The sequence below is a fragment of the Ostrea edulis genome, chromosome 9, assembly GCF_947568905.1.
Source record: "Ostrea edulis chromosome 9, xbOstEdul1.1, whole genome shotgun sequence".
NCBI lineage: Eukaryota > Metazoa > Mollusca > Bivalvia > Ostreida > Ostreidae > Ostrea > Ostrea edulis.
This window is the reverse complement of record NC_079172.1, coordinates 66,831,099-66,857,849: the sequence shown is the minus strand read 5'-3', so window position 1 is coordinate 66,857,849 and position 26,751 is coordinate 66,831,099. Positions and strand designations below refer to the sequence as shown.

General features: G+C 33.6%; 2 protein-coding genes across 4 annotated transcripts in view; one reads left to right on the top strand and one right to left on the bottom strand.

Annotated features, from left to right (window-relative positions):
• Positions 1–15: 15 nt before the first annotated feature.
• LOC125659984 (eukaryotic initiation factor 4A-I-like) lies at positions 16–9,739 on the bottom strand. Its single transcript, XM_056150367.1, has 10 exons — positions 9,469–9,739; positions 6,403–6,484; positions 6,059–6,191; positions 4,127–4,266; positions 3,192–3,357; positions 2,996–3,105; positions 1,637–1,780; positions 1,320–1,457; positions 946–1,115; positions 16–797 (listed from the first exon to the last, which is right to left on the bottom strand). The coding sequence occupies exons 1-10, from the start codon at positions 9,495–9,497 to the stop codon at positions 653–655; spliced, it is 1,257 nt and encodes a 418-aa protein (XP_056006342.1). The 5' UTR covers positions 9,498–9,739; the 3' UTR covers positions 16–652.
• A 3,625-nt stretch (positions 9,740–13,364) lies between these two features.
• The window catches only part of LOC125659968 (serine/arginine repetitive matrix protein 2), a 19,861-nt gene continuing 6,474 nt past the window's right edge, over positions 13,365–26,751 (top strand). The window contains exons 1-12 of one of the 3 annotated variants that reach the window (XM_056150366.1): positions 13,374–13,467; positions 15,419–15,461; positions 15,551–16,258; positions 16,553–16,712; positions 17,287–17,396; positions 17,574–17,650; positions 19,441–19,645; positions 21,001–21,092; positions 22,419–22,456; positions 22,766–22,906; positions 24,246–24,317; positions 25,358–25,477. In XM_056150366.1, the coding sequence (XP_056006341.1) occupies positions 16,570–16,712; positions 17,287–17,396; positions 17,574–17,650; positions 19,441–19,645; positions 21,001–21,092; positions 22,419–22,456; positions 22,766–22,906; positions 24,246–24,317; positions 25,358–25,477 (998 nt within the window). In that variant the 5' untranslated portion in view covers positions 13,374–13,467; positions 15,419–15,461; positions 15,551–16,258; positions 16,553–16,569. Of the gene's footprint in view, positions 16,259–16,552; positions 16,713–17,286; positions 17,397–17,573; positions 17,651–19,440; positions 19,646–21,000; positions 21,093–22,418; positions 22,457–22,765; positions 22,907–24,245; positions 24,318–25,357; positions 25,478–26,751 lie in introns of all 3 variants that reach the window. The other 2 variants (XM_048891792.2, XM_048891791.2) reach the window with 2 other exon arrangements.

The following is a 26,751-nucleotide window of genomic DNA, read 5'->3' as shown; positions in this document are numbered from 1 at the left end:
TAACCAACACAAGTCACCAGTTATAATTATACAGTTTTTTAATACATCTATTGCTTTTCTTCACATGACATATAAAAAAAACAATCCTGATAGAAGTCAGGGGGTTTAATGTCTCATGTGATCCCGTGTCTGTCCACACACAACACGGAGACCCGGTGTTCCTATGCAATAGATGGCGGTACGAGAACGTCCAGTGCTTGGCCAACTTAATCAAATCTCTCGGTAAAATATGCAATATGAGGATGGTTTTAATAACTGTACAGTTATGTTTAAACCAAAAAATATTCAGTACTCCACTAACATCGGCATTCTGGCACTGCACCTTACATATTAAGTCCTTATTACAATATTGTATCAAAATTCTTATCATCTTTCTTTCAGGAAAGAAAGATTTATGAGGGCTGCTTTAAATCCCTAGAAATATAAATTAACAGTTACAAAAAGCAGCAATATTACAGCAATTTCCCATACAAAGTCAACAGATTAAAATAAAATTGAGAGTTTCTGCTCTCAGACACCACAAGATTCGGATCTTCTTGTCAACAATTCACATTTCATTGATACTCGGAAAAATTATGTATACTTCCAGAAAATTGCACTGTTAAAATTCTTCAAATCCACTAGCAACAAGAATTCCGAATTATGGTAGACTCTAAATCAGATCAGCTACATTCATGGGCATTTCTTCAATCTGTGTATTGTAAAATTGTTCAATATCACGCAATGTCCGTACATCCTCTTGAGTGACAAAATTTATGGCTACCCCTTTTCTTCCAAAACGACCACCTCGACCAATTCTAAAATAGTAAAATTTATTCCAATTATTGCCAATGAATTTGTTGACAATCAATGCTTTGCAACAGCTGGAAAAAATTAACCAAATAAGGAAAATTGCAATGAAAGTAGTATAATATTGAAAATTTTATAATTTTGTTTTGGCATTACCTGTGAATGTAGTTTTCTCGGTTGGCAGGAAGATCAAAGTTAATGACCAGAGAGACTTGCTGCACGTCAATACCACGCGCCAGAAGGTCAGTCGTGATCAATACACGACTAGAACCGGTTCTGAACTCTCTCATAATCACGTCTCTCTCCTTCTGATCCATGTCACCATGCTGAAATGAGGAACATCAAAATTACTCATCAACACAAGACTATTCTACATGGCGTCTTTCCCCCCAGTACCTAAATCATTTTTGGGATAAGATTTCAGATATCAATACTCTACACAAGACTTCAGAAGAACGAAAGTCAAAGTGGTTTTTTCATCATAAAACTTATCCCTTGAAGCAGAAGTAAATCTGTGGAAATATCCCTACCATAGCTGATACAGTGAAGTCGCGGCTAAGCATCTTGTCAGTTAGCCAGTCCACCTTTCTCCTGGTGTTGCAGAAAATGACCGCCTGCGTGATGGTCAGTGTTTCGTACAGATCACACAGAGTATCTAGCTTCCACTCCTAAAAGAAAACAGACACATACTTAGTACACGGCCATCACTGTTTATAATGTTCAGATATAACTTGAGCAAAATAAACACATAATAGCAAATTATATAGATAATTATAATTAATGGTAATTAATATGAATATTATACAGAACACAATGCTCTATCATTGTAAAAAATTCCTGTGATTACCTCCCTTTCCACTTGGATGTAGAACTGCCGGATACCCTCAAGGGTCAATTCCTCCTTTTTGACTAGGATACGAATTGGATCCCTCATGAACTTTTTGGTAACATCTAGGACTTCTGCAGGCATAGTGGCAGACAACAGGATTACCTGAAACAATTCAGAAGACTTGGAATAAACTTTTTTTCAGGTCTTACATTTATGTGTCCAATATACACAATAAAGGTGTACTTGTTTATTCTGTGACAACAAAATTAAAAATTCGCCCTCATCACTACAATAAAGGTGTACTTGTTTATTCTGTGACAACAAAATTCAAAATTCACCCTGATCACTACAATAAAGGTGTACTTGTTTATTCTGTGACAACAAAATTCAAAATTCACCCTGATCACTACAATAAAGGTGTACTTGTTTATTCTGTGACAACAAAATTCAAAATTCACCCTGATCACTACAATAAAGGTGTACTTGTTTATTCTGTGACAACAAAATTCAAAATTCACCCTGATCACTACAATAAAGGTGTACTTGTTTATTCTGTGACAACAAAATTCAAAATTCACCCTGATCACTACAATAAAGGTGTACTTGTTTATTCTGTGACAACAAAATTCAAAATTCACCCTGATCACTACAATAAAGGTGTACTTGTTTATTCTGTGACAACAAAATTCAAAATTCACCCTGATCACTACAATAAAGGTGTACTTGTTTATTCTGTGACAACAAAATTCAAAATTCACCCTGATCACTACAATAAAGGTGTACTTGTTTATTCTGTGACAACAAAATTAAAAATTCGCCCTGATCACTACAATAAAGGTGTACTTGTTTATTCTGTGACAACAAAATTAAAAATTCGCCCTCATCACTACAATAAAGGTGTACTTGTTTATTCTGTGACAACAAAATTAAAAATTCGCCCTCATCACTTCACAGGTCAATTTTTTTTCGTTTTTAACCATGAAGAGCTACCGCGCTCTAGAGACTTGAATAAGCAACATAGCAGACAGAAATCACATTACATACACTGTATGTAGATGGCAAGTAAAATCAGATCACAGAATAAAATAACTTAAACAGTTTGGTTGCTTTAACTTAAAACAACAGAAAAAGGAACTATAAATGAATTCCATGCAGGAAGAGTTTCCAAAGCTATATTGAGATTTTCTCTCTTAATTTTTAGACATCTTGTAATACGCAGCCATGAAAAAAGTTTTAAGGATAGTGAAAATTTCTATAGAAGCATGTATTTCTGTCTGCATTGGAGATTTTATTGGGATATAGTTATGACTTCTTTATAAAATTTTGTCATTTCCTTCTTTACTACAATTTAATCTGAGATTGTAACTGTCTATTCACCTGTATGGACTGGGGCATAAATCTGAAGACATCGTAGATTTGATCTTTGAATCCTCTGGACAACATTTCATCAGCTTCATCCAACACGAAGAGCTGAATGTTTCTGGGATCTACATGAAAGGGAATTTTGTGTTACAAAAAGGAAACATCGATGTCACATTACAAACAAATAAATTGACACAATAACTCTGCTTACTTAAAGCCCTTCTGCTAATCATATCGTACACACGACCGGGTGTTCCGACGACGATGTTGACACCAGCTTGTAGGCGGTGAATGTCCTCCCGTACGTTGGTTCCCCCGATACAGGCATGACAAGACGCACCCATGTAATCTCCAAGGGCTATCACCACTTTCTGAATCTACAAAATATACAGAGCATTGGAAATCAAATACTGAAAAGCATCTTGTCATTTGAGATAATCTAGAATAAATCCTGGTGATATTCCCCAGTACTGAGGGCTAGTTTGTTGTACCTATCAGTTTATCAAGATACCGCTACCGATGACTAATAATCTTTACAAGTGTATCAATGGATAAAATTCAAACCCCAAATGTAACCAACAAATTATTTCTAAACTATTTTTTTAAACACGCACAATGTAAGGTTCAAATAGAAATAAAATTCAATAACATTGCAGTCATTCATCATTTTTCGATTTATATTTGACACGACAAACCACCCCAGTAGTGTTGTTCTATGGATTCTGGAATAATTATAAACTTACTTCAGGGTGAATGTATCTTTATTTAATTTACACTTGTCAGTTACCATGGCACAGCACAAATTCTCTCTTAAATCTATGAAAAGTACTACAAAAGTTTTCTCTTTTTACAAGTACACATTTCCAGCATTGTAGTACACGAGAAACTAGTTAAAATTGATTCTCCTACTTCTCCACTAAAACTAAAAAGACTAAACAGGAAATTCAGATGTCTGATGTTCACTTGTGTATTTTGTTTCTGGTGTTGTAAAGACCTATGAAGTCGATTAAAATTGATTTTATAGAATTTTTTTTAAATCTTTCATTTCTATGAAGATAGAGTCGTAAAAACAAAACTAGATAGTAAACTATAAAATATCCGACTTAACAATATGAAAACCATCACAATGACCATTTTTCTCCATACCTGCTGAGCCAGTTCTCTGGTGGGGGCGAGGACCAGAGCCTGACAATCTTTCTCCTCCACATTGATCTGCTGTAGGATAGCGATAGAGAATGTGGCTGTCTTGCCAGTTCCAGACTGGGCCTGAGCGATCACGTCTCTCCCTGTGACAAAAAAATACAAATTGTAGTAAAGGATATACCATCTATACTATGCAATTATCATTAAATGTGTGAAACTTTCAAAATGTAATGAGATCTACAGCCCAATCCACAAATACCTTCTAAACAGATTTATCTCCAAGAGTTTTAAAGTAAACCTTCAGTTATTTCTGACATGCATGAATGATTGACAACTCTACTTTCATTAGTGATAATAAACTGCTTTTTCAAGTATTCCTCAAATTCTTTTTAGATGACCATTGTTTGAAAATCTGACATTCTGGGGAAAAAAGATCTGTACCCTGAAGTGTGGGGACCAAGCAGTCCTTGCAAAAACATGAGCCTCACTTGTGACACAACATAATATCAAGGACCCCCTCCCTTTTTTCATTTATGATTGGTACATGTACTGCTCTAGTTTGAGATATTCCTCATGCTAAAGAAGACCTCACCCACGTAGAACAAATTAATCTTCTTCCACTTGATGGCCATCACATCCATTGTAGGATTGTGTGGTGCTTTTGGGAAGATCTGTTTCACACAGGCTTCTTTACAACAGTGCTAAACCACTCGCCAATGCAACTAGAACAAGTCTGAGGTCATTATTAAAAATATTTTTGTTTGATGTACTCCGACCCACATTTTTCAGATGGGTCGGTAGGTATTTTTTTTTTTTTATTTTGAACGTCATGAAAGTTTCCAACATTTTCTTTTAAAATAAGGAGAATTTTCTATTTTTCAATAGTATGCATTTCCAGACTCCTGAAAACTTGAATTGTGAACCCGTAGCATTTCAGAGAGTTTTCTCCAGTCACACGAATCTATTTCAGTAAGAACCGTTTTTCATGATTTTCAATGTACTCCCCTTACCCCCAAAACCCCACATACTTTCCCCTCAATCTGCCATCCCCCTTCTCATTGACTTCTTTTGTCAAAATTAAATCTAAAACACCAAACTCAGTTTTCCATTCAGGGAAATAATTCTTCAAAGAGAAATTAAAGTTCCTTTAGATTGTTCATAAAATTAAATGAAGAAAACATATGAGCAGATACATGGTAAGAGAAAAATACTTGTCTGCTTGGATTAGATAAAAATTGGCTCAGGATGAGTGAATGCCATAAATGACAGGGTTTTATCCAGCTTTTAGGTGCTACTACCCATTTTCATACTTTTTCTTTCTTTCATGAGCTTTCAGAGGAGGGGTTGGGGTTAGGTGCATCTTCAGATCATATCTCAAAACAGGCATATAAATTGATTGATTACCGATTATTATCTATTTTGTAAGACTCTGATAAGATTGGTACATGTACTGCTCTAGTTTGAGATATTCCTCATGCTAAAGAAGACCTCACCCAATTAGAACAAATTAATCTTCTTCCACTTGACGACCAACACATCCATTGTAGGATTGTGTGGTGCTTTTGGGAAGATGTTTCCCACAGACTTCTTAACAGTGCTCGTCCACTCGCCAATGCAAAAGTGTCTGAGGCTCCTAAAGGTCAAATTCTGATCGCCCACTTGGAAATCGTAAAATTCTGATTGTAATGATTTCCTGTTATAATTTCAAATAGTATCTAGTTGATGTAAATCAGATGCTGCTGTTAAAGACCCAAATAAAATACAAAATAAAAATCTGGATATTTACAACTTAAGGACCAGACAAAATTACGCAAAAATCAACTGTCTTTCGACACCATTTAAAAGCCAATTATCAAGCCCTCTCTCTTTTTCGCTGCGAGGAAGATATCTGGCCCATGCGTATATCTAGCTAGAATCTCATTAAATTTCACATACCTTTTATACAAGGAATGATGGCTCTCTGTTGAATGGCAGAGGGCTTTTCAAAACCATAGGCATAGATTCCTCGCAACAGCTCCTCGCGGAGGTTCATATCATCAAAGTTGTCCACAACTTCATCCCAGTTGCTCTGAATAATAGGGGGAAAGAAAGGGAATATTATCACCAGTTTTATAAAAATCCCATTCAAGCACTTTTTTTCTCTCTTTAAACACAAAATATTACAATTTTCCATATGTATATATATATTTTATTTTACATCCAATTCTTCTGAGTCTTTACCAATAATCTTCTTTAATAAATGTATCAATGCCTTGCACCAGGTGCATCGTTTGTCATACCTCAATGAGGCCTCCTGCCTCAGGGATATACTCCTCCTTAGTTTCACTTCTGTCTCCACTTTGTGGTCTCTCATTCCGAGACCTACAATCAAAACATCCATCTAAATATTGCAACACAACATCTCTAGCTCCAGTACAATTTCTATTTTAGCTATATATATCTTTATGAAGACCACCTTTAAAAAATTGTTTGCCTTCTCCCAACTGACTGACAAACAATCCCCTGCTAGACTTCTAACTTTTGATTGAAATTGGAGTTTTTGTTACATATAGCAATTGAGAAATAAGTGAATTAAAAATATCGCATTATTTTCACACAGTATACACTTAGTACTTAAAACCTGGATTCCTAAAACCGAAATTTTTTCTTGTAAGAAGTCTTTTCTGAAGCTGTCAACTTTGACACCCTGTTGATAGCTGAGTCACATAACATGCAAACATGTGCCTTGTTTTGAAAAGTGTTCATGCCCCTATAATTTTACAGTGTTCGAAATTAGCCATAGACTGAGTCTATGTTAAATGACACCGGTCTATGCCAATTGTAAGTGAGATAGATCAAATTGTCTATGCTGATTTTCTAGGTATAAAGCAATGAGTTATCCCAAAGGACCCTGGCCAGTCGTCGTCTGATAAACGTTATGAGGAAAGGAGGACATTGTTATGGAAATGGAAAGAAAATATTTCTAAGTACATTAGAAGTAAATAATAATGTTTCAAATTTGTGTTATTTTCCCCCCAATGTTGTGGTCTATACCAAGTTTTAAATCAATTTCGAACACTGATTTTACATCTCCTATAAATCTGATACCGAAATTTTAAAAGCAACAGAGATTTATTAATACCTTCTTAGTGGCCAAGATTCTGTCCTGTTCCCAATTAAAAATAATGTCAATTTACTAATCAGTACTCTTTAATGCACTCATGTTTACTCTTTGAAGAAATACAAGTAACACAGTCCCACTGTCCATATATCCCTCCATCTAAACCACTTACTAGTACTAGTCATAATTCATTTTCAAAAACTCATTCCAACATGTCAACTTCTAATTTCCCCCCAAATTTTCTTAGATTGTAACATGTGCTAATAGAATTCATGAATTATCTCCACTTTAAATAAGACTTATATGGTAAGAATGATGTTACTTACGGTTTATCCATGATCAACAGTCAATGCTTTTACTTTTAAAATGATATATCATTTGAACATTTTCATTTTATATACAGATTCACTTGCTCAAGGACAAGTTCCACTTGTGATTTTACCTGAGTGACTCTTAATTATGGTTGTCAAGGGTGTTGAGTAGTGCCACTTGTCTACCCCCTGGCCATGTAATTATAATTCAATTTAAATATTTCACACCAGAAGCTATAAAAAAAGGATAAATAATGAAAGATATGAAACTGACCATTGTTTTCATATCTATCTTTCAATTTCCAGACAATAACTTTGTTACTGCCACTAGTCCCTGGGCTAGTAGTTAATCTTTTAATAGCACACCCAACATTATTATGAAAATGGAAGAGATATTTCTACAGTTGATTCACATGAAATATATCTAAAAATATGTATGTTTCATTTCTTATTTTTTCCATATTTCTTGAATTGTCAAATAATTTTTCTCAATCCCCCCAAATGATGTTTCCCAAAACAAGCTGATACATCCCTGATCAATCTGAGACCATTTCATGCCAAGTGTCTTTGTGACCATTACTAAAATTCCTATTGACCAACTTCAGCAGCCACAAGCCATGTAGTGCCAGCAAAACCATTCAGAAATTTCAAGTTGTGTTGTCTCTGGCCCATTAGAGAGGTCAAGATATTTCATAATGCCAGTCCCTCCCCGCATAAACTTTTTAAAAACATTGTTATTCACTTTGCTTTGCATTACTTTGATTATTTTTTCCTGTTTTTGTTTTTTTTTTGTTTTGGATGTGTGGAGAGTTTAGCAGTTAAATGAAATTATTTTCCTACACACCTACCCAAATTTTAAATTCTGGGTATGGAGAGGGCAAACAACTTTGCCTATATAGGGTGGCCTTAGTTAAACAGCTTCATAAAACTATTTGAATTAGCTTGATTAAGCTACTTTAGATTGAATGTAAATTGATATTGCTAAAATACAATGGCATAGCCAAATTGTCCCATTATTCCTGAAACAAGTTTATACTTTGAACTAAACACTGGTTTGCCTGGTTTTGTCCATTGTCCACTACCCTGTGTGCAGTGAGGCATAAACAAGTATGATTTCACCCAGGGGAATCTGATTGCCTACCCATTATTCTGTTGATCCTCTCATTAACTTTAATTCAACATTGAACATAGGATAACTGTTACTTAACAACTAATAGTCCTAACAATTTGACACCATGAATCAAAATTCTTCCAAAGAAACAAAGTTTAAAAAAAACCTTTTTTGTTTACGACATGTTACATGCAGTACATACAGATTTTTTTTCACTTTATGGGATTTGATTGTTAAGCCTTTAGAAAAATAGATCTAATTTGATGAAAGGTGTGAAATAGCTAAATCAAGCTACTGGACCTGATCCTGACATTGAGCAGTCTGTTTGGCAAACGTAAAATTCACACATCTAAACCAAACACTATAACACATATAAAGTATTTAATCAAATTCTAAACAGGACTATAATCGCTGGTGGTAATCTTACTATCATCGCAGTTGGTAAGGAAATGCAAAATGTGAAGATCAAAATCCACGCCATGGACACATGACGCGAAACATGACTAAACATCATGTTTGATTGTGAAATATAAATGAAAAACCAAAAATATGCATTAAAAAATACGTTTGTATCTAATATCGAAAGGATTGAGTATATATGACCATCAACTTCAACCACCTCCATATGGATTGCACACGTGCGAACCGGTGTCCGCCATGACGGTACAACCTCGAATCTTAACAGAATATTGAAATCGGTTTTCTCGTATATTTCCTCATTTGAGGCCACCAAATTATCAGACGATAAAGTTTACATGTTCAATTTTCAGTTTATTTCGTTTAATTTACACTTATCCTCATATTTTTAAGAGAAATTTCTTACCTTTCACCATCTTCAGAGTTATATGACATGTTCTCGCTGAGTACCGCGAATAAAGGACCGACTAACCTTCCGCTACTTCAAAAATTGGCAACTTATTATACAACGTAACAAAGTATCAATTAATTGATGTTATTAATTTTTAAATTTTCATTTCATAAGTGTATATATTTTTTTATCGCAATCACTCGATTATTTCAGAACCTTGAAGAATTAAAGAACTATATTCTCATGTTGGCGCATTAATTTGAATAAAACGCAATTTCCTTTCTTCGCCATCTCTGACGTCAAGCACGTGGGATGGATTGGCTTCCTTACCGATCCCGACTATAATTTGCCGCCCTTTGGCTTTTAAAATAGCACAAAGAACAAAAAGAACATGTATTTCTAACTTCTGAGAATTAATCGTCTCAACGTCAAGAAGGAACCCTATTACTGCACATATCAAATATCTTTCGAAAGGTTTTTAACATATTTAATGAAAATACTAAATATAATTGAATTTTTTTTAATAAAATTTATTCTTTTTCCATTTTCACATAATCATCAGTAATAGTTATGAAGATACATATTAATCATTTGATAATTCTCACACCATCTCAAACTCTTTCACACTACTAATTCAGCATTATTGGTTGAATACTTCTTATTCTAGGTAACAGATCAAAAATAGTTTTCCAGTTTTCCCAAAGTCTGTCAAATTTCAAAACTTCACATGATTTAATTCCTACAAATTTTTCAACTTTGTATTTGAAAAAAAGATAGTGTATCAGCCCAGTAATATGAGGAGTTTTGTTTTGTTTTGAACAATTGAAACTATATTGTTTGGTATACAGAATTATGAAATTAACAACTTTATTACACAAACTGAGAAGGGTTTCACCAAAAATAACATTACTAACATTAAAACCAATTCTTTTTGATGTTTTTCTGAAAATATGCATGCTAAGATTATTCCAAAGTGATAGAGTATCAGAACAAGATATAAACATATGTTGTATTGTTTCTACATTTTCTTTACAAAATGAACAACAGTCATCTGAAATTATACTGATTTTCTTGAGGTAATATTTCGTAGGAAGAAGCTTGTAAAGAATTCAGTACTGCAGCCACTGAACTTGGGTATCAATGCTTGTTTTAAAACAAACTTTAAACAACTCTTTGACAGATATATTGTCTTCTAAATGTATAGGTAATTCAGTGTTCCATTTTTGAATTGATTTGGGTATGAGATCATTACTATTTATCATATCATATAACACTTTGGAACATTTGTCATTCAACAGTATAAATTCAAAGTAAAAAGGAATAAATGGTGTACAATTTTTTCTAAACATCGTGAATATTTTCTTTGTGTAGAATACATGAACAAAGTATTCAATTTAGATTAAATTTTATATTTAACAGCAAGTTCTAAGGACTGCACTTTGAGTAATGGATCATAAATTCATGATGTACATGTAGTTGTAACGTCACAAACACGCAGCCATTTTCCACATACATTTCTTTCAACTGACTGTTTTTCAAATCGGAAAGTACAGTGAGGGTACAATGCCTTGACTATTACACAATGTTCCAATTTATTACAGCCCGGCATATGATCCACCATCTGTCCCCGCCTGCTGGGCAGAGGACTGGTTAGAGAGATGAAATTTGCATGCCTCCTGCTGTGCACGTGAGGATGCAGAAATTATCATCACTGGTGATTTCAAAGTGGACTTGCTCTATGAAAAGACACCCCCCCCCCCCCACACACACACACGTGCACACACAAATTTGGACATATGCTCCAGAAGAGTTTGGTTTTCACAAATGATACAACCCCACTCAGAGTAACTAACACCTCTAGTACACTTATTAATTATCTTTATTCCAGACAACATGTGTGAAATGAAGGGTCCTTTATTCCGATCTGTGCCACTAGATAAACTAACAGCCTGTAGCAAAAGGGACTTTCACATCAAACAGAAATATCGCAACTTTAAAAAGTTTAATGAAGTTACAACTTTTTATAAAACTTCCATCATGTTAAATCTAACAACCTGTTCCAAATACATGATCCAGATGAAGTTTTAACTGAAATTTATTACAAGATTATTTGACAAACGTTCAAAAATAAAAACTATGCGAGTAACGATCGAGCAAAATCCGAACAAAATGGTCAACAAGCAAGGTGACAAGGCAACCGTCTAATTTCTATTTCACCAACTCTATCAAATTTTATAGAAAAACATGTTGCAACATTTATACAAAATTTTACTATGTAGTAATGATCTATTAACACAATCTCAATCAGGATTTAGAGAACTTAATTCAAACTGACAGAAAGTTGGCTAGATGCAATGGATCGTGTGAACAAATGCATTGGTAATATTACATTTATAGATTTCAGTATTAAAGCATTTGATTTAGTGAATGAAGATATTTTTCTAGAGAAATTAATTCAATGCCAATTTGACCACATGGCCATTAAGTGGTTTAAATCATATCTTCATAGCAGGGCGCAATTCGTAAAAATTTTAACATGTGTTTCTGATATTTTGCCTGTCACAGCAGGAGTTCCACAAGGTTCTATTTTGAGTCCTCTTTTGTTTTCATTATACACAAAAGACCCCCTTGCGCGTAAATAACTCAAGCGTTGACACGTTACTCTATACATCCTAATGGTCATAATTGCGAGACGTTTAGAAAATATACTCAATTCAGATATTTGTGACATTGAGAACTGCCCCGGAGCTCTCAGAATCAAATGGTGCTAAACGTAGATAAAACAAAATGTATGCTTATGGGTACATAGCAAAGAAAATCAAAATTAGAAGACCTAAATTTAAAACTTGTTGCTAGAAATAATTCAATTGAAAATGTTCAGACTGAGAAGCTTCTTGGCGTACATCTTAATGACACATTACTTTACACCAATCATATTGACTCCGTATGCAAAAACGTAAACTATACACATTGTTTACGATACGCAAGATAAAAAAAAGTTTCTACCCCTACATACCAGAAAGCTCTATCACAATACATATATTTTGCCGTCGATTAACTATTGCTTGACTATTTGGGGTAATACATCCAAATTTTATATGATTTGCTTAAACATATTGCAGTGCAGACTTTATAAATAAAATGTACTTACATATGTACCTTATGCTTAATTACTTTCTATAAAGTATCCGCTTGTTGCAAATAGGACCTAGATACGAGGAAATGATTTTGAGCGGTTTTCAAATTTACTATAAGACATTTAGAAATATTGAATCTCCACAGTAACGAAACATAAATAAATAAATGAAATGATTTAGTAACCTCAAATATTAGTTATATTTTTCAATAGGAAAATGTTAATTAGTTGATACCGGGACTCCAATCTCTGCATATCAATTTGCATATTCATCTTTCTAATTCATTCTTTGTATTCTATCAATCTTTGTATTTCAATCTCAATCTCAATTTTTTAAAGCCCTACTACTTATTAATTTATATACACTTTTCCGAGGGGATCAGATTCATCCCACCCCCAAAAGAAATTTCTGGATCCGCCACTTTTAATCATTAACCCCCCCCCAACCAAATTAAAACATACTAATCAACAAATATTCTTCGATTGTATGTGCACATGTTAATCTTATAATCTGACGCAGGCATGTTTTAATTTCAGTTTAGATCAAATGCATAAGAGTTCGTTGACCGTCACTTCAATATTCAAGGCCTATATATATAGTCAGATTATTTACACCCAGGCACCAAAGTAGTGGCCAAAACCTCCAAAATCTCCCCCCTTCTCTCTCTCTCTCTCTCTCTCTCTCTCTCTCTCTCTCTCTCTCTCTCTCTCTCTCTCTCTCTCTCTCTCTCTCTCTCTCTTTCTTTCTTTCTTTTAGTTTTAGCGCATCGGGATCGAAATTCAATTTTTTCCGAATCCAGCAGGTTTCCCCTCCATGTTTTATAGTTGATATTTTAATTATAAATGTAGATTTTGTTGACAAAGTGATTTGTTTGAAGGTGTGCATTTAATCGGATATTAACTTTATGTTTAAATTTCTTTGTTATGTTGCCAGGGGATGCTTGATTACAGGTCAGCTCGTCGAGAACTCACTAGGTGGCGGCTAGCTAGTTGTGTTCGAAATTTCGTGTATAAAGTTAACGCGTTATCGACTATGAGCGAGTCGACTCGTTTGCTCATCACTAAAACTTACAGCAGAAATTAAAGATATGGTGTTGAGGATTCTCCCCAGTATTTTGACAAGACAAATCCTGTAACTGGGGGTTGGTTGGTTGAAAAGTTCTTGAAGAACCCCACTAAACTTTGATAAGTCCTTAAATTAAATATGGACAGTACACTTGTCAGCACATTTATGCCTCTTTTAAATACTATCAAGATATCTGGTAAATGTCGTTTTGAGGTATCCATCTTTTATTGTGAGTGCATTTACTTGTTAGGACGAGCATGCCATAGCCTAGGTACATGTGTATAACAGGTTGGGGACACTTCCCCTATTGTGAAATATTCTAAATCAATATATAGAAATTCTAGATATAGTGAAAATGTGATTATCCCTCCTTAGTGAGAGTAAATGTATCCCTTCAACCGAGAAAAACACCCGAGGAGTACATGTCTGTGTTTCACATCAAAAGAAGGAAAAGTACTAAAATGTCTGATATTTCTGCAAATATATTAATCAAAACAAAAACCACAATGTGCATGGGAATCTAGCCTCCTTCCCTCATACACAGCAACATTGATATGAAATTTCTTGACTGTGTTGTCAATTTTATAGAGACAATTTTCATCATGTTAAGTGTGTGTCGCACATATTCAGCATTGCATTTTCCGTTATTTTCAACTTAAAACACCTGTTTATGGTAATGTTTACTTTCTCGCTAAAGAAGGATAATCGCGATTTAGCGAGAAGATCTTGCTATTGGGGAAGTGTTTCCAACCTGCATAACGGTAATACTGCATGAGAGGAAACATAATTCTTTCCCAGGGAAGTGGATTCTACTCTAGTCTATGTGATTTCAATGTCTATGTGATTGGGGTTCAATCTATACTCTTGAATAACACGTAGTTTACAGCTCAACGTGCATGAAAGTGGACACACACACAGATACTGTATATATATATATATATTGGGGTGTGTGTTGTTGTTGTTGAATCTTTACCCCCTCCCCCTGTACAGTAGCACAATTTGTTTTTATGATATCAGAACATAAACCTTGACATTGTATCTATTGTCTTCCTCGGCAATCATCCATGTTGTATTTCATAATAAATACACTAGGAGGCTCACCAGTATGCTGAGTGGCTGGCAACGACACACTCATTAGTATTTGTATCATTATTCATTGGCAATCACTTCCATTTCTTTGGTGCTGTCACATTGTTTACATGGAAGTGAAAAAACTACCAAACATTTGTAGTCATTTTGTGTTTTACACGGCAGCACATTTTTTCCTTTGGTGAGCCTAACTTCATCATGTTACTGAAGACTCTTATGAGAACCACGGTAATGAGTTCTTCGTTTTTTCTTCGTGAATCTGAGGATGCATCTGGGTGGAATCCTTGTTTTCTAATTTTCTTGTGGCCCAAAAATGATTTTGCCGAGTACGGAATGCAGATTCTTGCATCACGGAGAACGCTGAGTGTTGCATGGCCTATATCTGGCGCTTATCGTTGCTTCTCTCGTTGCTATAACTAGTACTGTTTGACTGGTTCTCCGTACTTCATAACAGCAATAGAACAGATGTCAATACCGTAGATGCCTCAGCAGGCAGATGTATTAACAAAAAACGCTGGATACGAAGATTTTTTATTTAACTTGCGTTTTACAAATGGAATTCTACCTTCAAAGTAAAAATGTCTTACAAGTTACATTGAAATGATTTCTTGCGTGTTTGTTTTCATTTTAAATCTACAATGATTTTAAACATTGTTTTAATATCCAACTACTAGTGCATGCACCCAATGCTGAGCAGGACGAGAGCCGATGTGACAGGTATGTAGTATTCTCTGACATTTTATACAGTCAAGTACGAATTGCAGAAAATGAGATCCCACTATCGGAAATATTATTTGCATTTTCAGAAAGCCAATGACAATCCAAAGCTTTTTTTTAATGCTGGGAGGCAGGTGTAGCTGTTGATCTGAATGGTTTCTGTACAAGATGAACTGGAAGATGACAAATTTGATAGACTTGACTCGAGATTTTACAGACATTGTTAGAAATTCTACCGAATTTCAAAGTAATGCAATTGTATTATTAAAAGTTTATGGAATTCAATGACGTCATTAGTATGGTACCGAAGTGGCTTGGTTATATATTTTGCAAATAGAAGATTTACAAGAGATGACCCAGACAAAAATGAGAAAGTTTAAACTGAGCACAGTGCTAGCTAATGATGAAGTTGAACAATGGTAGAAATTTAGCACGAGGAAAGAGAAGTTAATTAGTGGTGTTAAACCCACCTCTACGAAGTTACCTCGATTTTGGATGATGGAACTAGAAGCTCTGCTGAACAGGGATGAAATTGAGGACTCCCACAGAATGGCAACCCAAAGAAGGAATATCACAAATTTGAAAAGAAATGTGTGTCTCTTGCAAAGCTTGACCAATATGTCAGAGGAGAGAAAAATGATTTGTGACAAATGCGACTGACGGTTAGAGGAGTGGAAACAAACATCAGATTTACTCTAGAGATAAGGCTTAGCAAAAGATGTCTTCCAATATGAGCTAAAAATGTAGCAAGTAAAAAGATGTGTAATTTTATTGGTCATTGTCTAGGAAGCAATAAGGTTTGTTTTCACTGTTTATCGGAATTTCAGGTGATAAGCAAGTATCATTGACATTTAGTAGGAAGAATGGAGTGATTCTTTTTATACATGTCTGAAATAAAAGAGAAGTTACGTAAAATTAGAAATGGGGTATATGAAATGTGCTTGTACAGAGTCGTTAAATTGAGTCATGATTCATTGTGATTTTCTGAATATACTTGCCTCTAATTTATGAAAATTTTGAATTACAGAAATCCTGGGTGATTTTCCCCCCCCCGATTTCAGTCATTAGAATAACTCGTTACTTTATTACAGGTTAAGAGGTCATTGCCATGGATTCTGAAATCCTTCGTCAGGCTGTACAGTATCATGGACCTGAACTTGTGAGATGTCTCCAGATTGAACAGCAGCATGTGCCTAGCAATGTGACGGATATTCTTAGTCAATTTCGCCAACGGCATCCTGATACAATTAGGTAATTAGAGCACCCCAGAGGTTATGATTTGAAATTTAAAAATTCTCTTCAGTTTCTCATGATACAGTTTTTACGATAGATTCATGTGGGATGCTAAAAAAATACATGCATTTGTGATTTTTTGAAAATATGATAAACCATTATTTATATCTTTAGTTTGCATTTCTTAATTTAAAAAAAAATTCTTAATGAGATAGAAAAAATTTTGACCAAAATTTCAAATATGATGGAAATCTGTACAAATTAGACTCGATGAATTACTAGGTATATTTTAATTACTAGATATATATTTAAATTTCATTTAAACTTTATGAATTACTAGATATAATTAGATTACTAGATGTATATTTAGATTTTATTTAAACTCAGTGAATTACTAGATATATTTAAATTTATATTTATATTACAAGATATATGTAAATTACTAGATATATATTTAAATTTTATTTAAACTTGATGAATTACAAGATGTATTTGAATACAAGATATATGTAAACTACTAGATATATTTGAATTACTAGATATATTTAAATTACTTGATATATTTGAAGTACTAGATATATTTAAACTGTAGGCTTCAAGGTCTATCCCAGAGAATTCAGAGTTTTGCAGCTAAGAAGGCAGACTACCTGTTTGCTCAAGTTGAAGATGTGACCAGGGAACCCATGTCGTCCTCTGATGATGGTAGGAGGTTTTTTTGTTGTTGTGGTTTTGCAGCAGTGTTATTTAAGTCTTTGTCTGGTGCTTGATAAAGAAACTAACTGTGTAATGTATATTATGAATTCTGGTAAGAAATGAAACATCCAAAGCACAGAAGATTGGTAAATTTTATATACTTGTAACTTTTTTTTTTGTAAACAGATACTTACGCCCGGATGCCACCGTTGGAGTCTTTTATGGGAGTTGACTGGACAGCAGCGAGGAGACATTTCTTTAATGTCAGTTACTCTGATTTCTCTAGTCTGCAAAGTTTTATTTATTTATTAAGAATGTTTAAAGGACACAACACATGTTTCTAAACTTTTTCATTTTTTCAGCAAAATTAAATCTTTTCATGCCTAAAACTACATTGCATATGTTTTTAATGAAATATTTTGTGTAGTTTTCAAGTTTGAAAGTGATAAAATTCAAATCTTGCAATATGTATATTTACTTTCGCTATTTTACACGCCATTATATGTGACGTCATATGCACCCTCGGGTTTGAAAACATTTATTAGCCATTTGATAAATAGATTAGATTTAATTGACAAAATACCAATTATCACGTTAACGGCTTGTAAATAAGATTGCATTAAGGTGTTTTGTGTAATGTAAGGGTGTAGTAGTTGTCGGTAGAAAGGATTTAGACTGAGTATTTTTCTATTTTTCGAAGGAAGGTATGAAAAAAAAGACGTGGATAAAATTTTTTGTTTGAGCAAGAACTTTACCTTTAAAAAAACACCCAGTCACCTTTTCAAACACCACTTGGACAGAGACTCAGATAAACTGTGAGAAAATGGATATATCGAAGCTAAGCACTGCTAGGCCTACTGCATATACCTAATACTGTTCTGATCTTCAAATTCAATACACACTCGGACCAACTGACCTTCACCTTGTAACAACATAACTTTTATCCTGGTTTCTACCAACTGGTAGATTTACAAAAATGTTAAAGATACAAAATAATTGAACTTTTGATTATAAATAATAGAATATTGTATTTCCTAACATTTAATTGAATTATAAAATCATTTCCCATTGAACTCGTAACATTTTAAGTGCGTCGATACAACGCCGTGCTCCCACTTCTTAACGACGTGCAGATCACAATTAAAAAATAATAAGATGCTTTTTAGAATAAAATATTAAAATAAAATATTGTGATTTCCACTTTAAATTTGATTGTTTTTATTGATTTGTGTGTGTGTGTTTTTCTTTGGTTTCCAAAATGCACCCGTGACAGTAGCGAGGCCTAGTTGTCAACAATGTAACATATCATAATTTGTCTGATCCAAAAATAAATAATAATTGCACTGTTTATTTTAGAAAAACAGCGCCAATTGTAAATGTATAAAGGAATAACATTACCAAATAGCGTATACACATTGACCCATATAAACATTATTTACTCGCAATATTGCCGATTTCATACTCACTTTCCTCGCTATATTTTGGGTATTTACATTGCTGTTTGTATGCACTGGTGACGAAAACATATAAAACTCGGGAAATTTGTCAACATTGGTTTAAATGTTGACCATGGTGATTAAATTAGGCTCTTAAAAGCTGAGTTTTTAATACTATCTTGCACTATGATCGAAAAAGGGCGCATGTGATGTCACTGTACCACGTGACTACCTATCTAATTAACTAGACTTTTTGAAATCGGGGCTTAGATTTAAGTCTGTATTGTGATTAATTATCGCAATATTTTGGCGAACGAACTATTAGAATTCATTACTATAAGCATAAGGAGGACAAAATGTATGTCATTTTCTATACTTTGAAAACATGAGATGTGTCCTTTAAAGCTAGGTACTGACAGTTAATTCTGTAAAATGTAAAAATCTATGTGAAATGTTAATGACACTTGAGGATCTGTGGTCAAGAAAACATCAGCTTGACATCATGATTTTATTCTGTACATTTTATTTAGATTTGGTGAATTATTTCCCTTGTACAGATTTATATGATGTTATTTTGCTGTATGCTATATATAATTTGGTGAATTTTCCCGTTGTAGAGTTTAGAGAGATATGATGTTGTGATTGGAGTGGTCACTACAGCACTGGACAGTGGACTTGTTTTGACCCTCCTCTGTCAGGACAATGACAAAGCTCGGGATATCGACGAGATGAAAATAACAGCATTCTGTCCAGCGAAAGAACTTCCCCGAGTGCCCTATCAGAGCCCAGTGGAGGGATTCGCTGTGAAGGACAAAGTCAGAGGTCAGGTGTTTCATTCCTGGTGTATCTGTACATTTAATATTGCACTGGTGGTATTCAGGTGTTCTCAGTATTTAATAATATCAGGTGTTCTCGATGTTTAGTAATCTGTACATTTAATATTGCACTGGTGGTATTCAGGTGTTCTCAGTATTTAATAATATCAGGTGTTCTTGGTATTTAGTAATCTGTACATTTAATATTGCACTGGTGGTATTCACGTGTTCTCAGTATTTAATAATATCAGGTGTTCTTGGTATTTAGTAATCTGTACATTTAATATTGGACTGGTGGTATTCAGGTGTTCTTGGTATTTAGTAATCTGTACATTTAATATTGGACTGATGGTATTCAGATGTTCTCGATATTTAGTATAATATGTACATTTGATATTGGACTGATGGTATTCAGGTGTTCTTGGTATTTAGTTATCTGTACATTTAATATTGGACTGGTGGTATTCAGGTGTTCTCGGTATTTAGTAATCTGTACATTTAATATTGGACTGGTGGTATTCAGGTGTTCTCGGTATTTAGTAATCTGTACATTTAATATTGGACTGGTGATATTCAGGTGTTCTCGGTATTTAGTAATCTGTACATTTAATATTGGATTGATGGTATTCAGGTGTTCTTGGTATTTAGTAATCTGTATATTTAATATTGGACTGGTGGTTTTCATGTATTCTCGGTATTTACATTTTGTAGTAATCTGTACATTTCATATTGGACTGGTGGTATTCAGGTGTTCTCGATATTTAGTATAATATGTACATTTGATATTGGACTGATGGTATTCAGGTGTTCTTGGTATTTAGTAATCTGTACATTTAATATTGGACTGATGGTATTCAGATGTTCTCGGTATTTAGTAATCTGTACATTTAATATTGGACTGGTGGTATTCAGGTGTTCTTGGTATTTAGTAATCTGTATATTTAATATTGCACTGGTGGTATTCAGGTGTTCTTGGTATTTAGTAATCTGTATATTTAATATTGCACTGGTGGTATTCAGGTGTTCTTGGTATTTAGTAATCTGTATATTTAATATTGCACTGGTGGTATTCAGGTGTTCTCAGTATTTAATAATATCAGGTGTTCTTGGTATTTAGTAATCTGTACATTTAATATTGGACTGGTGGTATTCATGTATTCTCGGTATTTACATTTTGTAGTAATCTGTACATTTAATATTGGACTGGTGGTATTCAGGTGTTCTCGATATTTAGTAATCTGTACATTTAATATTGGACTGATGGTATTCAGGTGTTCTCGATATTTAGTATAATATGTACATTTGATATTGTACTGAAGATATTCAATGTGTTCTGTGTATTTAATAATATGTATTTTGCAGGTGTTGTAGTGAATGTGAATTCGGAGTCGGAACGTATTATTGTATCGCTGAATGAGAGAGCATTGTCTGAGGAGCAGGAACACATCAAATTAGTAAGTCATGTCAAGTGATATATAACCCATCAAATTAGTAAGTCATCTCAAGTTATATATAACCCATCAAATTAGTAAGTCATCTCAAGTTATATATAACCCATCAAATTAGTAAGTCATCTCAAGTTATATATAACCCATCAAATTAGTAAGTCATCTCAAGTTATATATAACACAGGAAATTAGTAAGTCATGTCAAGTGATATATAACCCATCAAATTAGTAAGTCATGTCAAGTTATACGTAACACAGGAAATTAGTAAGTCATGTCAAGTTATATATAACCCATCAAATTAGTAAGTCATCTCAAGTTATATATAACCCATCAAATTAGTAAGTCATGTCAAGTTATATATAACCCATCAAATTAGTAAGTCATCTCAAGTTATATATAACCCATCAAATTAGTAAGTCATCTCAAGTTATACGTAACACAGGAAATTAGTAAGTCATGTCAAGTTATACGTAACACAGGAAATTAGTAAGTCATGTCAAGTGATATATAACCCATCAAATTAGTAAGTCATGTCAAGTTATATATAACCCATCAAATTAGTAAGTCATCTCAAGTTATATATAACCCATCAAATTAGTAAGTCATCTCAAGTTATATATAACCCATCAAATTAGTAAGTCATCTCAAGTTATATATAACCCATCAAATTAGTAAGTCATCTCAAGTTATACATAACACAGGAAATTAGTAAGTCATGTCAAGTTATACGTAACACAGGAAATTAGTAAGTCATGTCAAGTTATATATAACCCATCAAATTAGTAAGTCATCTCAAGTTATATATAACCCATCAAATTAGTAAGCCATGTCAAGTTATACGTAACACAGGAAATTAGTAAGTCATGTCAAGTTATATATAACCCATCAAATTAGTAAGTCATCTCAAGTTATATATAACCCATCAAATTAGTAAGTCATCTCAAGTTATATATAACCCATCAAATTAGTAAGTCATGTTAAGTTATATATAACACAGGAAATTAGTAAGTCATGTCAAATTATACGTAACACAGGAAATTAGTAAGTCATGTCAAGTTATATATAACCCATCAAATTAGTAAGTCATCTCAAGTTATACGTAACACAGGAAATTAGTAAGTCATGTCAAGTTGTACGTAACACAGGAAATTAGTTATGTCATGTCAATTGTCAGGTTTACTTTTTTTGGTTTCTTATTACTATACTTACAAAAAGCACACCATATCTAGAATACAGAATATTGATTGATTTGGATTGTTATTCAGAAATGAATTTTTGAAACTTTTCATCCTACTAGTAGATGGCTTATCAGTACATGTTTGTAATTTTAGGGTTTGATCAACGCAGAGGAGTTCCCTGTACAGTACAGGTAGTATAAAATGCAGTACAGGTTCTTATTATTGTACACAACCTTGCTGAATAATAAATGGTGAACCACAGATAGCTAGGTTTTTTTTAAAAAAATCTCCAGTACCTGCTGGACTTAAGCAATTAATGAATGTATAAATCAAATTTCACAGTGCCTTTATTCAATCAAGAATTGTATTACCACTCTTTTGCATCTAATTTGTCAATAATGATGACAAATTTTTAAAAGATTTTGATAATATATAGTGACTGAATCATTGATTTGAAGCTTTGAGTGTTTCACGATAGTTTTCTTCACTGTTTTATGCAGGCGTAAGTTACACATCCGTGGTTTGACCTTTGATGAACTCCTGCACTCCATTCTGGGCTTTAACAGTGCAGGGAATGTGTCCTTCCTGCTGGACAGTCTGAAGTTAGAGGACACCTCCTCCTACATGAGAGGCTTATACAGGTGTGTGACTTAATTAGCAAAATCTACAGGTATATAATTATGTTAATTAATGAAATCTACAGGTATATCAATATGTTAATTAATGAAATCTACAGGTATATAATTATGTTAATTAATGAAATCTACAGGTGTGTAATAATATTAATTAATGAAATCTACAAGTGTGTAACTGTTAGTGAATCTACAGGTATATCAATATGTTAATTAATGAAATATACAGGTGTGTAATTATGTTAGTGAAATCTACAGGTATATCAATATGTTAATTAATGAAATATACAGGTGTGTAATTATGTTAATGAAATCTACAGGTATATCAATATGTTAATTAATGAAATATACAGGTATATGATTATGTTAATTAATGAAATGTACAGGTATATGATTATGTTGATAATGAAATGTACAGGTATATAATTATGTTAATTAATGAAATGTACAGGTATATAATTATGTTAATTAATGAAATGTACAGGTATATGATTATGTTAATTAATGAAATGTACAGGTATATAATTATGTTAATTAATGAAATGTACAGGTATATGATTATGTTAATTAATGAAATGTACAGGTATATAATTATGTTAATTAATGAAATGTACAGGTATATCAATATGTTAATTAATGAAATGTACAGGTATATCAATATGTTAATTAATGAAAGCTACAGGTGTGTAATTATGTTTGTGAAATGTACAGGTATATCAATATGTTAATTAATGAAATATACAGGTGTGTAATTATGTTAGTGAAATCTACAGGTATATCAATATGTTAATTAATGAAATGTACAGGTATATGATTATGTTAATTAATGAAATGTACAGGTATATGATTATGTTAATTAATGAAATGTACAGGTATATGAATATGTTAATTAATGAAATGTACAGGTATATGATTATATTAATTAATGAAATGTACAGGTATATGATTATATTAATTAATGAAATGTACAGGTATATGATTATGTTAATTAATGAAATGTACAGGAATATGATTATGTTGATAATGAAATGTACAGGAATATGATTATGTTGATAATGAAATGTACAGGTATATGATTATGTTGATAATGAAATGTACAGGTATATGATTATGTTGATAATGAAATGTACAGGTATATGATTATATTAATTAATGGAATGTGCAGCTGTGTGTGTGGCGATGTCAGAGGTTGTCAGTGAAATGTATGCTTATTTTTTATATACATGAATTATTGAATTATAAAACAAATGTGAAAACTGATAACTAAATACTAATGTTTAGATTATAATCAGTTTGGAGCTATCATTTATTGATTGATTTATATGTTGATATGTTTATTATTTTGTAGATTAAAACTTTCTGAGAAGGAGATGGCTGAGGGTCTGAGAAAACAGCAATCTCAGAAGTGGGCCCATCAGAGGTAAGGGGTCAAACAGGTCAGACGTAGCGGGTCAAACAGGTGAACAGTCTCACCTACACACAGTCAGTCAGACGTAACGGGTCAAACAGGTGAACAGACGCGCCTACACACAGTCAGTCAGACGTAACGGGTCAAACAGGTGAACAGACTCACCTACACACAGTCAGTCAGATGTAACGGGTCAAACAGGTGAGCAGTCTCACCGACACACAGTCAGTCAGACGTAACGGGTCAAACAGGTGAATAGTCTCACCTACACACAGTCAGTCAGACGTAACGGGTCAAGCAGGTGTATAGTCTCACCTACACACAGTCAGTCAGACGTAACGGGTCAAACAGGTGAACAGTCTCACCTACAAATACAGTAAGTGCACATGTTAAGTGTTATTCTTCTTACTAGATCACAACCTGTGTCATCTAATTGTCCCTGCAGGGTCTTATATACAGACTGCTGCAGTGACTCAGAGGATTGGTTTACAATTTCACTGCTGAAATATAGGGGGAATAATCTGACTAGTCGTAAAACACTGATACAGTCAATCATAAACACTGACACAGTCAATCATTAACACTAATACAGTCAATCATAAACACTGATACAGTCAATCATAAACACTAATACAGTCAATCATAGACACTAATACAGGCAACCATAAACACTGACACAGTCAATCATAAACACTAATACAGTCAATCATAAACACCGACACAGTCAATCATAAACACCGACACAGTCAATCATAAACACTGACACAGTCAATCATAAACACTGATACAGTCAACCATAAACACTGATACAGTCAATCATAGACACTAATACAGGCAACCATAAACACTGACACAGTCAATCATTAACACTGACACAGTCAATCATAAACACTGATACAGTCAATCATAAACACTAATACAGTCAATCATAGACACTTATACAGTCAATCATAAACACTGATAGTGCTTTGAATTGTTCTCTAGGTACACAAAATTTCCACCCCCCACCTCCAACTTACAATATGTAAACATGTGAACTGTTTGTTTTTCAGTGTTGCAGAAGGAATTAAGCACTTTAAGGAGGGGAATCAAGTAGAAGCCATGCAGTTCTTGAATAAGGCGTTGCAGATCGATGAAACTAACGTGGAGGCATTGACAGCCAGAGGCGCCCTGTAAGTGTAGCAGTAATAATTAAAACAGATGTTATTGTGTCGCCTGCGTTACGCAGTGGCGACATATAGGGATCACTATCCGTTGTCTTGCGTCGTCTGGCGTCGTTGTCGTCACAAAAAATTTGTCACAGTTTTCTCAAGAACCACATGGGGCAACTCCCTGATATTTGGCACAGAGCATCAGTGTGGCCAACTGTATTGTGTAAGACATTTTCGAATCTGTCGCTTATCAACTTCCTGTTTGCCGGGACTTAGAATTTTTTACAGCAAAAAAATTTCTGTCACAGTTTTCTCAAGAACCACATGGGGAAACTCCCTGATATTTGGCACAGAGCATCAGTGTGGCCAACTGTATTGTGTAAGACATTTTCGAATCTGTCTCTTATCAACTTCCTGTTTAGTGACAAAAACCATTTCAATAATTTACTTTTTCAACATTATACGTGATATATTACATATAGAATGAACTAGCAGGCGACACATGTCTTCCGGGGAAGACTTAATACTGCGTTAGTTACAGAGGCGCCCTGTAAGTGTAGCAGTAATAATTAAAACAGATGTTACTAGTTACAGAGACACCCTGTAAGTATAACAGTAATAATTAAAACAGATGTAATTAGTTACAGAGACACCCTGTAAGTATAGCAGTAATAATTAAAACAGATGTTATTAGTTACAGAGACACCCTGTAAGTGTAGCAGTAATAATTAAAACAGATGTTATTAGTTACAGAGACACCCTGTAAGTATAGCAGTAATAATTAAAACAGATGTTATTAGTTACAGAGACACCCTGTAAGTATAACAGTAATAATTAAAACAGATGTTATTAGTTACAGAGACACCCTGTAAGTATAGCAGTAATAATTAAAACAGATGTTATTAGTTACAGAGACACCCTGTAAGTATAACAGTAATAATTAAAACAGATGTTATTAGTTACAGAGACACCCTGTAAGTATAACAGTAATAATTAAAACAGATGTTATTAGTTACAGAGACACCCTGTAAGTATAGCAGTAATAATTATAAACAGATGTTATTAGTTACAGAGACACCCTGTAAGTGTAGCAGTAATAATTAAAACAGATGTTATTAGTTACAGAGACACCCTGTAAGTATAGCAGTAATAATTAAAACAGATGTTATTAGTTACAGAGACACCCTGTAAGTATAGCAGTAATAATTAAAACAGATGTTATTAGTTACAGAGACACCCTGTAAGTGTAGCAGTAATAATTTAAAACGTTATTAGTTACAGAGACACCCTGTAAG